General features: G+C 47.6%; 1 protein-coding gene across 1 annotated transcript in view; it reads right to left on the reverse strand.

Moving 5' to 3' along the window:
• Positions 1-12,029, reverse strand: part of dnah6 (dynein, axonemal, heavy chain 6) — a 475,651-nt gene that overhangs the window by 190,261 nt on the left and 273,361 nt on the right. The window contains exons 48-49 of the mRNA XM_067983622.1: positions 5,356-5,496; positions 2,021-2,263 (exon numbers count right to left, since the gene is read on the reverse strand). Of these exons, the coding sequence (XP_067839723.1) occupies positions 2,021-2,263; positions 5,356-5,496 (384 nt within the window). The remainder of the gene's footprint in view (positions 1-2,020; positions 2,264-5,355; positions 5,497-12,029) is intronic.

Here is a 12,029-nt window from a genome sequence, read left to right on the forward strand (position 1 = left end):
TCCCAGGGCTGAACATAAGAACATAAGAAATAGGAGCAGGAGTAGGCCAATCGGCCCCTCGAGCCTGCTCCGCCATTCAATAAGATCATGGCTGATCTGATCCTAACCTCAAATCTAAATTCATGTCCAATTTCCTGCCCTGAAGGGAGGCGGAAGCCGCCAGATCCGACAGGTAAGTGATTTTTCAGCACTGCTTGTGGACCAGGAGGTGCAAGAGTGCTTCCTCACAACCCCTCAAGCAAATCTTCTGCCGCGATCTGCAATCCACCCCCCCCACAATCATCAGACACCCACCCGCGATCAGCCTCTCCCCCCTGTGATCGATCAACACCATCCCGCGATCTTCAGAGCTCCCTGAGATCCGTCTATCCTTCCCCGCGATCGACTGACCCCCCCCCCCCCCCCCCCGGCCCCCTGCTATCAGCCTCCCCCACTGCGATCGGCCGACAACCCTCCCACCACTGCGATCTGCCTCTCTCCACACAATCAGCCGACACCCCCATGATCTTCTGAACCCCCCCCTGCGATCAGCCTCCCCTCACAATCTCTCCCTCCCTGCAATCTCCCCCTCCCTCCTTGTTGCCACGTTTTGAGTCCCCCCTCCCCCAACCACCAACCCTCCGATCTTCTCTGATTGCTGGGGACCATCCTCAGCAATGACCTTCTACCACTGGCCTTCCCGCTCAACAGTTGGCCAGCCTCTCAGACTGGCCGGCTGCCAGGCAGGAAATGGAGTAAATAAGTGCCAATGAGGTCCTGCCGTTAAATTCGGCAGGTCCTCCACCTTCCCAGGATTTCCGGCTTTCCCGGCCGCAGACACGTGCCCCCGCTCCCTTCGCGCCTCCCTGTAAATGTTGAGGCTGCTCTGTCCATTGCCACAGGAAATCAATTAGTATATTATTCAAAATCTTGTATAGGGCATGCACTTACTGTCCACAAACCTTCACTCTCGGTTGTCTCGATTTTTGATCACACGTTTCATTCAACATTTACCATTATCAATTGCTATGTAAGCACTTCCTATTTAATTTTACTGTGTCAACCGTCATGAGTGAAATCTATCTCCCAACTCCACCGTCATCTTGTATATACATAAAAAAAATTACTCATCAACCCACTGTGGCAACAACACATATATTTCGTCAGGTAATGATTGCAAAGTTGAATTTCCTGTGTGGTTATGCCAGTAAACCAAAAAACTAGAGTAACAGATTTGATGCTTGGTGAAAATATGATGTTATTGTAAGGGAAAAGTTGGTTAATTGGATATTGTAACATATTGGAATTTTTAAAGCAGCCCCTTTGTAAGGGGGCAAAGGGGGCAGCTACAATTTCCTTCCAGCGAGGAGGCCTCAACACCTCCTCCCACAGGCACTTATGACGGACAGTCTGGCTTAGTTTTTATGGCAGGTGCCATAGAGGTGCGTCTTGTGGCGCGGACACCCAACACATTCAGGTACATTACGGAGCACCCCACGGACTTTGTTGAAACCCCCACACTGACCCCAGAAAGTTCACCGGGGCTAGCAGGGAAGTACGCAGTTGGCATGATCCCGGCATAGTGACCTGAATCGCTGACTGCAGGTTTTTGGGGCCATCGAATCTTATAGTGTTGTGCTGCTGTGTACCAGAAAATTCAACTGTATTTATTATATTGACCACTCTAACTTATTGCAAACGCATAGGCTGCTCTCAAAAGAAAAACAATAAGATGTCACAATCAAACCAGTAAGCTATTCTTTGGTAGGTGACTTTTATACACACACTGTTTCTTTTCTTGTATTTCTTTCCACTGTGGAAGCTATGCTAGTCTGTACTGTATATTTCTTGAAAGTTTCAAACTGACTTTCTCGCAATTGGACAACTTCTTAAATATTGTATATTTTGTTTTAAGGATAGGTCTTCCGCTTTTATTTGAATGACATTTGGAAAAAGGTGGCGTGTAGAAATTAATACCACCACCAGAAACATCATTTAACATCTTGGTTTTAATGAACAACATCGAAGACGATAGCCTTACCGAAATTAGTTCCATCCGTTTCTCCCGCAGCATAGACAAGTACAGATTAATCAGCTCGAGGTAGGATGTGGGCGTGGTGTAGTACCTCCGTCGCAGCTCAGCATAGTATTGTTCTGCCATATCAGTCACACTCATGTGGACTTGTACACACATTTCAGAAAATTTTTCCTTCATTTCATCACTGCCAAGCTCAATATTTCTGAAAAAGTTCCTTGATACAGAAAGAAGAGCTTCTCGTGGCCACTGGAAGAAAAGGGGCAAGTTGCATTAATTCTTCACCAGCTTTTTTAGGCCCTAAATAAAGACAAGTATCAATAGCATTTTTCAGTTTACTATTCATTATCATCACTGGCCAAATTGCATAGCATGCTTGAAATATTAGCAAGCTGGAAGAATCAGAGGGCGATTTTAACCTTACCCGTCCGGCCGAATCCAGGCAGATGGGCAGTTAAAATCACCCAGGTCACTTATCCACCCTAGAGCTGGCAGGCACTGACCTGCCACTATTTTAACCTGTTCCATTGTGCGGGCGGCAAGCGCACCTGCCCAAAGATGGCGGCGCCCATTCTAACATATACATGTCAGGTCTCAATGACACCATTGGGACCTGACTACAGTTTTTTTTACAAGGAGGCCACTTACCTGCTTGGCGTGTGGTCTCCAGGCCTCTTGAATTTCCACTGCTTCGCACCGACTTTCCACCCGGAACAGGTGAGAAGTCGGCGAGCAGCACCTAAATGAGGCCCGGGTGAGTTTTGAACTGATACCAAGGCCTAAATTTTAACCCCACAAACGGGTGGGTTGGGGGTGGGTGGGAATGTAAAAATTGTAAAAAACTAAAACCTGACCCCAAACAAGCTGACTTTGGTTTTAGCGGAGGCGGGACGAGGGGCGGGCGACCAACCTGGTCTTAGGAGGCAGATCCATCAGTGAAAGCTTTCAAAGAGTCTGCAGGGCTCCATTTTTACAGCTTTTTTATTTATAACTCATGGGGGCCGGGATTCCTGGGCCTCTGCTTCACACCACGTGAGAGGACCGAGAAGGCCCAAAGCAGCAGGTACCTTTATAGCACTGCTTGTGGGTCCAGAGGAACAAGAGTGCTTCCCCCAGGCCCAATAAACCTACCTGCAGCGATCTCTACCCCCCCCCCACCACGATCTCCGACCTTCCCCCATAATCTCTGAGTCCATGATCGCCAAACCCACCGATGACCGACCCCGCTGATGACCAACTCCAATGACACACCCCCAATGACCCATGACCTTCCCATGACTCCCGACCACCCTCAATGACCCCCAATCCCCCGAAGACCAACCCCCAATGACCACCGCCCCAATGACCGATCCCTCCCGATCACCACCGATCCCTGATGACCCCCGACCCCCCCAATGACCGACCCCCAGATGACCGTGGACCCGATGACAGACTCCTCCCGATGACCACCGATCCCCAATGACCCCCCGATGGCCGACCCCCAATGACTCCAGATCCCAATGACCCCCACCCTCCCCCCAATCTAAGACTTACCCGCTCGCATCTGCTTCCTGTCTCTTCTCCCTTCCGACTGACGGCCAGCCTGTCAATCAGGCTGGCCTGTCAGGCGGGAAACCGGCAAAGAAAAAATAAAAGAGGTCCTTTCGTCAAAATCTTAAGAACGTCTGGGAAACCTGTACTTTAGTTCGATTTATTTATGCCATTGTTAAGCATTCTTGCTAGTATAATTCTTGCAAATCTGCTAGCAATTGCCAACTGGAAATAAATCGAATTTCAATTCCAGCTGCACCACCAGGGTTATCATTTTAACTATGTTTGGGGTGAGAAAATAACATCTGGCTTCTTTCCCCAAGCTTTCCTCATGACACTGTAACAATCATAATAGCCCCAAAAACCTGCAGCCATTCTAAGGGTCTCCAGCGGTAAGTTTGGAAGGAGTTCCCTGGAGCTGCTGGAAACTAGTCCAGGACCTGAATATTCCACGTCCCAACCTTGTGCCCAGGTTTCTGGCATTGCCTTGTGGTGGCCGACCCTCTTTCTATTCGTTACAGGGTTACAGGGTCATTGTGTTGTATTGGGGTCATCAGAGATCCCGGACCTCAGACATTCACTGGGACACCTGGTGTATGGTTGGTACAGTATGCCTTCTAGGACCAGGCACCACCAGTTGTTTGGATAACCTGGGGTTTCAGGCTAGGATCAGGGCCTGGATCCCAAAGATTGTGGACTGATTCTTCTTTGATTTTAAAGTGGGCGCAACTTAAACAACCACCAGCCTGGACACCTACATCGGTTCTGCCTTCTTTTACATAACAGCCTCCTAAACACATCCTTAGTGGTCTGGGTGCCTGCCATTAGCAGGCAAAGTTGAGCACCTCCCCCGACCCAGGAAAATTCGCTGCGGATAGCAATGGAGGTTCCCGGCAGGCATTGCTCAGCATAAGTGCCTGGATTGCTAGTCTGTGGATTTTCGGGGCCAATAGTACCACTGCCCCAAAGGAAGGGACTGAAAATCAGAGGAAGGGTCACCATGGACTGTTCATACGCAACTCCCAATAATGAATCTCAGGCCTGGACACAGCTACCCACCCACTCTCTTGGGTATAAGTGATGTGACATCAGGAGGCCAATGTTAAGAGTGAAAAATATGAAATCCCCAAGGAGGTAATTTCAATTTCAAGGAACATCTATTTAAATCTAGACTTTAAATAGAGGTTGCAGTTAATGCTAAATGACTGCTGCATTTTTTTTGTGTTACTTTGAATTGCATGGTGCCGATTTTCAATTGTAGCACACAATCAGCGGGCAGTGGGCGTAACAATTGCACCATCTGCCCAATGCCATCAGTAAGAGGCCTGAACCTTTCTGTGGTTGGAGTGTCTGGCAGTAGATGGGAAGATTTTGTGTTCCTCTTGGCCCCAGAGAAACCACGATTTGTGCTCTGTTTTCAGAGTGGCCTGAAGCAGTCCCTTTAAAGACTGCTGGTTAGACCTCTCAACATCCAGTATCTGAAAACTGCATCAGGACCTACAACCAGCATAGGACCCCAATTTAAATACTTAAATAAGACTCTCGCCTGTTTTCGGCAGGAGCGTTGACTGCCCATTTTGAGTTGGGAGGGCATCAGGCGACCAGTGAGCAATAGATTTCAAAAACATTTTTTGCCTGCCTACTACCCCGTTTTTTCAGCATGCATGGGGTGGTAAGAAGATGAAGATTGGCCCCTGTATGTTCTTGGATACTGATCTCTGCTTTGCGTTATTTTAAAAAAATGAAATGTCTAAATATGAGGGCTGATGGGGTATGAGCAATATTTTAGCAGACTTGCTGTTACCACATACCTGCACAAACCAGTCAATGGTACAGCAATTTACAAGAGATGGAAACATTCGACATCGAGCTCGAAATGCATCACCAACAGGACTCATGCACAGTACAATATGCAGTTTCTGGCGAACACGGTTTATAAATAATTGAAAAACCTGGGGAAAAAAAGACAGTACATTTAATGCATGCCACATTTTTTCTCATACAGAATTTTCTTCATATAAGCACAAAACATGATTAAATTCTGTATGTAACGCAGTGCTTCTTGTGCTCCTTGGTCCAGGGACGCAGGGATTTGTAGAATGCAGCTTGTCAACAGTGAATAAATTGGACAGTAAAACTGGATTTCTATTGAGCAGTTTTGTTTAGTTAACCTCAGTTGGGAGAAATGTTATAGAAATTTATTCCATGGGGGTCACCAGCTACAAGAGAGTGAATAGGATGGGCATGCTCTATTATGGCATAAATTGTGTATGATTGGTGGAGCAAGAGTAGGCCATACGGTCCCTCGAGCTTGCTCTGCCATTCGATAAGATCATGGCTGATCTTCGACCTCAACTCCACTTGCCTGCCCGATCCCCATATCCCTTGATTCCCCTAGAGTCCAAAAATCGATCTATCTCAGCCTTGAACATATTCAACGACTCAGCATCCACAGCCCACTGGGGTAGAGAATTCCGAAGGTTCACAACCCTCTGTGTGAAGAAATTCCTCCTCATCTCAGTCTTAAATGGCTGACCCCTTATCCTGAGACTATGCCCCCTAGTTCTAGACTCTCCAGCCATGAGAAATAACCTCTCAGCATCCATCCTGTCAAGCCCCTGATAAACCAAGTGATTTGTCTTCATTCCACGTTTTCTTATGTAATTTTATTGATTTATAGGGAGAGCAACGCTTCAGGCCTGGGTACATTTTTTTTTATTCGTTCATGGTATGTGTACGTCGCTGGCGAGGCCGGCATTTATTGCCCATCCCTAATTGCCCTCGAGAAGGTGGTGGTGAGCCGCCTTCTTGAACCGCTGCAGTCCGTGTGGTGAAGGTTCTCCCACAGTGCTGTTAGGAAGGGAGTTCCAGGATTTTGACCCAGCGACAAATAAGGAACGGCGATATATTTCCAAGTCGGGATGGTGTGTGACTTGGAGGGGAACGTGCAGGTGGTGTTGTTCCCTTGTGCCTGCTGCTCTTGTCCTTCTAGGTGGTAGAGGTCGCGGGTTTGGGAGGTGCTGTCGAAGAAGCCTTGGCGAGTTGCTGCAGTGCATCCTGTGGATGGTACACACTGCAGCCACAGTGCGCCGGTGGTGAAGGGAGTGAATGTTTAGGGTGGTGGATGGGGTGCCAATCAAGCGGGCTGCTTTGTCCTGGATGGTGTCGAGCTTCTTGAGTGTTGTTGGAGCTGCACTCATCCAAGCAAGTGGAGAGTATTCCATCACACTCCTGACTTGTGCCTTGAAGATGGTGGAAAAGCTTTGGGGAGTCAGGAGGTGAGTCACTCGCCGCAGAATACCCAGCCTCTGACCTGCTCTCGTAGCCACAGTACGAGAGCAGGTCCAATTAAGTTTCTGGTCAATGGTGACCCCCAGGATGTTGATGGTGGGAGATTCGGCGATGGTAATGCCGTTGAATGTCAAGGGGAGATGGTTAGACTCTCTCTTGTTGGAGATGGTCATTGCCTGGCACTTATCTGGCACGAATGTTACTTGCCACTTATCAGCCCAAGCCTGTGTGTTGTCCAGGTCTTGCTGCATGGGGGCTCGGACTGCTTCATTATTTGAGAGGTTGCGAATGGAACTGAACACTGTGCAGTCATCAGCGAACATCCCCATTTCTGACCTTATGATGGAGGGAAGGTCATTGATGAAGCAGCTGAAGATGGTTGGGCCTAGGACACTGCCCTGAGGAACTCCTGCAGCAATGCCCTGGGGCTGAGATGATTGGCCTCCAACAACCACTACCATCTTCCTTTGTGCTTGGTATGACTCCAGCCACTGGAGAGTTTTCCCCGATTCCCATTGACTTCAATTTTACGAGGGCTCCTTGGTGCCACACTCTGTCAAATGCTGCCTTGATGTCAAGGGCAGTCACTCTCACCTCACCTCTGGAATTCAGCTCTTTTGTCCACGTTTGGACCAAGGCTGTAATGAGGTCTGGAGCCGAGTGGTACTGGCGGAACCCAAACTGAGCATCGGTGAGCAGGTTATTGGTGAGTAAGTGCCGCTTGATAGCACTGTCGACGGCACCTTCCATCACTTTGCTGATGATTGAGAGTAGACTGATGGGGCGGTAATAGGCCGGATTGGATTTGTCCTGCTTTTTGTGGACAGGACATACCTGGGCAATTTTCCACATTGTCGGGTAGGTGCCAGTGTTGCAGCTGTACTAGAACAGCTTGGCTAGAGGCGCAGCTAGTTCTGGAGCACAAGTCTTCAGCACTACAGCTGGGATGTTGTCGGGGCCCATAGCTTTTGCTGTATCCAGTGCACTCAGCCGTTTCTTGATATCACGTGGAGTGAATCGAATTGGCTGAAGACTATCTTTCGTGATGGTGGGGATATCGGGAGGAGGCCGAGATGGATCATCCACTCGGCACTTCTGGCTGAAGATGGTTGCAAACGCTTCAGCCTTGTCTTTTGCACTCATGTGCTGGACTCCGCCATCATTGAGGATGGGGATGTTTGCAGAGCCTCCTCTTCCCGTTAGTTGTTTAATTGTCCACCACCATTCACGACTGGGTGTGGCAGGACTGCAGAGCTTTGATCTGATCCGTTGGTTGTGGAATCGCTTAGCTCTGTCTATAGCATGTTGCTTCTGCTGTTTAGCATGCATGTAGTCCTGAGTTGTAGCTTCACCAGGTTGGCACCTCATTTTTGGGTACGCCTGGTGCTGCTCCTGGCATGCTCTTCTACACTCCTCATTGAACCAGGGTTGATCCCCTGGCTTGTTGGTAATGGTAGAGTGAGGAATATGCCGGACCATGAGGTTACAGATTGTGCTGGAATACAATTCTGCTGCTGCTGATGGCCCACAGCGCCTCATGGATGCCCAGTTTTGAGCTGCTAGATCTGTTCTCAATCTATCCCATTTAGCACGGTGGTAATGCCACACAACACGTTGGATGGTGCCCTCAGTGCGAAGACGGGACTTCATCTCCACGAGGACTGTGAGGTGGTCACTCCCACCAATACTGTCATGGACAGATGCATTTGCGACAGGTAGATTGGTGAGGACGAGGTCAAGTAAGTTTTTCCCTCGTGTTGGTTCGCTCACCACCTGCCGCAGGCCCAGTCTAGCAGCTATGTCCTTCAGGACTCGGCCAGCTCGGTCAGTAGTGGTGCTACCGAGCCACTCTTGGTGATGGACATTGAAGTCCCCCACCCAGAGTACATTTTGTGCCCTTGCTACCCTCAGTGCTTCCTCCAAGTGGTGCTCAACATGGAGGAGGACTGATTCATCAGCTGAGGGAGGACGGTAGGTGGTAATCAGCAGGAGGTTTCCTTGCCCATGTTTGACCTGATGCCATGAGATTTCATGGGGTCCAGAGTCAATGTTGAGGACTCCCAGGGCCACTCCCTCCTGACTGTATATCACTGTACCGCCACCTCTGGTGGGTCTGTCTTGCCGGTGGGACAGGACATACCCAGGGATGGTGATGGAAGAGTCTGGGACGTTGGCTGAAAGGTATGATTCTGTGAGTATGGCTATGTCAGGCTGTTGCTTGACTCGTCTGTGGGACAGCTCTCCCAATTTTGGCACAAGTCCCCAGATGTTATATTACATTATAACAGTAACACCACACAACCCTTTATCAAAACTCTTTCCCAAATATATTTATAGCAGTTTGTCTTTTTTTCTTGAAATTTCATAATGTAGGAAGAAATAATTATTTTAATCTTCCTGAACTAAAAGGTGCATAATTGCAATACTGGAGATATGTGATGCATAAATGTTGATTTGATGATTACAGAACGCCAAACCACATAGCTGAACAGATGTTTTGCGCCATAGTATTGCAATGACACGAATGCAAGTAAAACTTTGCCATGAGACATTAATGTGACCAAATCAATTGTACTTTACATATACAATTTGTTGACTATCAACGATTGCCATGGGAAACTTAGATACAGGCGATATTTTGTATCTAAATTAATATAATGTTAGCTGGAATTGTTTTTTTGGCCCTGAAGGTACGCTTGAAAAATTTATTTCACAAGACTATCTTTGCTGTAAACATACCATGGACATTACAAAGCATTTTTACGAAACAGATAGGGGAAATATCCATGTTTTCGTGGGTACATCACAGTCTAAATACCGAAATGCAGCTTACCCGGGACTTTGGCCCGTGACCCTATCAAGTTTTGAGAAGTTAGGTGTTCCATTTTATATGGGAATGGCAGGCAGCTAGGTCACATCTTGGGTTCCTGACATAGAAGAGAAGCTGGTAATTTTTTTCCCCTTTTCTTCGAGGATCCAGGCTATGATAAAATTGCCCAGTACTGACTTTTCAAGAAAGAGGGTCAAATAAAGGCTGACCTTTGACCCCGCCCTCAGCTGTGTATGTCGAGGATTGGCTCACCAGGCTGCCAACCAAAGCTACCAGCTTGACTGAGAAAACTCCCCTTTTACTATGACAACTCCATTTTCTGATGAGCTGAGCCCCACTTTTGGACATATTGAATGAAAACCATTCCTGTATTAAAGCTGAGAACAGCATTGGAATTGCTGGCTGACTCCCTATTGTCTCCAATGCAAGAATACACAATTTTTTCTTGCTGCTTCATCTGGTATTCAACTAATGGCCCTAATCAACATTCCTGATAGTGTGTGTGTCTCTCGGAGTTAATCCTTTCTGAACTGAATCTTAATTTTAGACCAACATAACATAAATGAAACAAAATTATCTTCCAGGAACAGGGTACTCCTCCCAGTGTCCTGGCTAACATTTATCCCTCGACCAACATCACCAAAAAACAGATTATGTGGTCACCAGGCGTGAATTGGAAGCCGTGGGAAAGCCGCCCAGGTAAGTTAAAAATCGTTCTAACTACCTAATATGCTACAAGTAAAGTACCTTAAGTACCTCAACAATGTACATTTGGCTCTTTAATTATCATCCCGCCGGCTTTAATTGCCAACGGGACTTTCGGATTCAGGAAGCTCGCATGCACACAGGTGTGTCTGTGCGGAACTCGGAAGTCGGTGGGTTGGAGCCGGCTTCCGAGCCCACTCTGCATTTTTGCAATTTTCGCAGCCCCCCTGCCCCCAACGCACCCGCAATTTAAGTTTAAAATTGAGCCCTTGGTCTCAAGATGTCCCTTTTCCTCTGGTGGCAGTGTTTACTTCTGAAATTTCTATCACCAGTTTTGTTTAATTAAAAATCCTTGACAGCTCGCCTTGTTACAATTATCCATCATGTTGCACATCTGTTGTGTAAGTTTTTTCAGAAGATCTGCTATTCAAAGTTGTGATCTTTTTTACGATGGCGCAAGCAGCTTTATATCGTTGCATAAACCCAAATTCATTCCGCACATGGCCAAAAAAAAATTAGAGCGAACATTGGCAGGGGGTCAGTTAAAAGAGAGCGGGCTGGGTTCCTGATTTGTTGTGATTTAAAAATGCTTGATTTCCAGGCGTATGAAGGAAAAGCAGATAAAGGGAAGAATGAGCCTATATTCTCTGGAGTTTTGAAGAATGAGAGGTAATCTCATTGAAACTTATAAAATTCTTTGCGGTCTTGACAGGTTAGATGCTGAGAGGCTGTTTCCCCTGGCTGGAGAGTCTAGAACTAGGGGCCATAGTCTCAGGATAAGGGGTCGGCCATTTAGGACCGAGATGAGGAGAAAATTCTTCATTCAGAGAGTTGTGAATCTTTGGAATTCTGTACTCCAGAGAGCTGTGGATGCTCAGTCGTTGAGTATATTCAAGACTGAGATCAATAGGTTTTTGGACACTAAGGGAATCAAGAGATATGGGGATAGGACAGGAAAGGGGAGTTGAGGTAGAAGATCAGCCATGATCTTATTGAATGGCGGATTAGGCTCAAGGGGCCGTGTGGCCTACTACTGCTCCTATTTCTTATGTTCTTAAAGGATATTTAATCCAATTAAACATTGGGAAGACCAAACCACCTGTCCTAATATCTCCTTTGTCTTTGTGTCAATGTTTGTCTGTTTACACTTCTGTTAAGTGTCTTTGGGACCGTTTTCCTAAGTTAAAGGTGCTATATAAATACAAGTTGCTGTTGTTCTTGCTGGCAGAACTATGGAAGGCAAACCTGAGGTTTAGCGCGACTGAGATTTTGCTCCCTGGTGGACTCATGGGTGTCTGTCAGCTTTAGGGGGAGGAGCAGAGCACAGGCCTCACAGCATTGGAAGGGGGAATCGCATGTTTGGCAGCCCTGGTTTGTCGCTTTTCGCTGACCCCCACTCCCCCCTTCCCCCTACCTAACTGAAGCCTACCCTACAATGGCGATGGCCAAACCCCACCCCCCCAATTGAAGCCTGCCCCACGATGGCGATGGCCGACCCCCACCAACTGAAGCCTGCCCCACAATGGCGATTGCCGGGGACCGTCCCCAAGGATTCCCCCACCCAGCTGCCGGCCAGCCTGTCAATTTGGTCGGCTGCTGGGCAGGAAACGGAAAGAAAAAAGTTATAATGAGGTCCTGCCGTTAAATTCGGCAGGTTCT

The sequence above is a fragment of the Heptranchias perlo genome, chromosome 4, assembly GCF_035084215.1.
Source record: "Heptranchias perlo isolate sHepPer1 chromosome 4, sHepPer1.hap1, whole genome shotgun sequence".
Lineage (NCBI taxonomy): Eukaryota > Metazoa > Chordata > Chondrichthyes > Hexanchiformes > Hexanchidae > Heptranchias > Heptranchias perlo.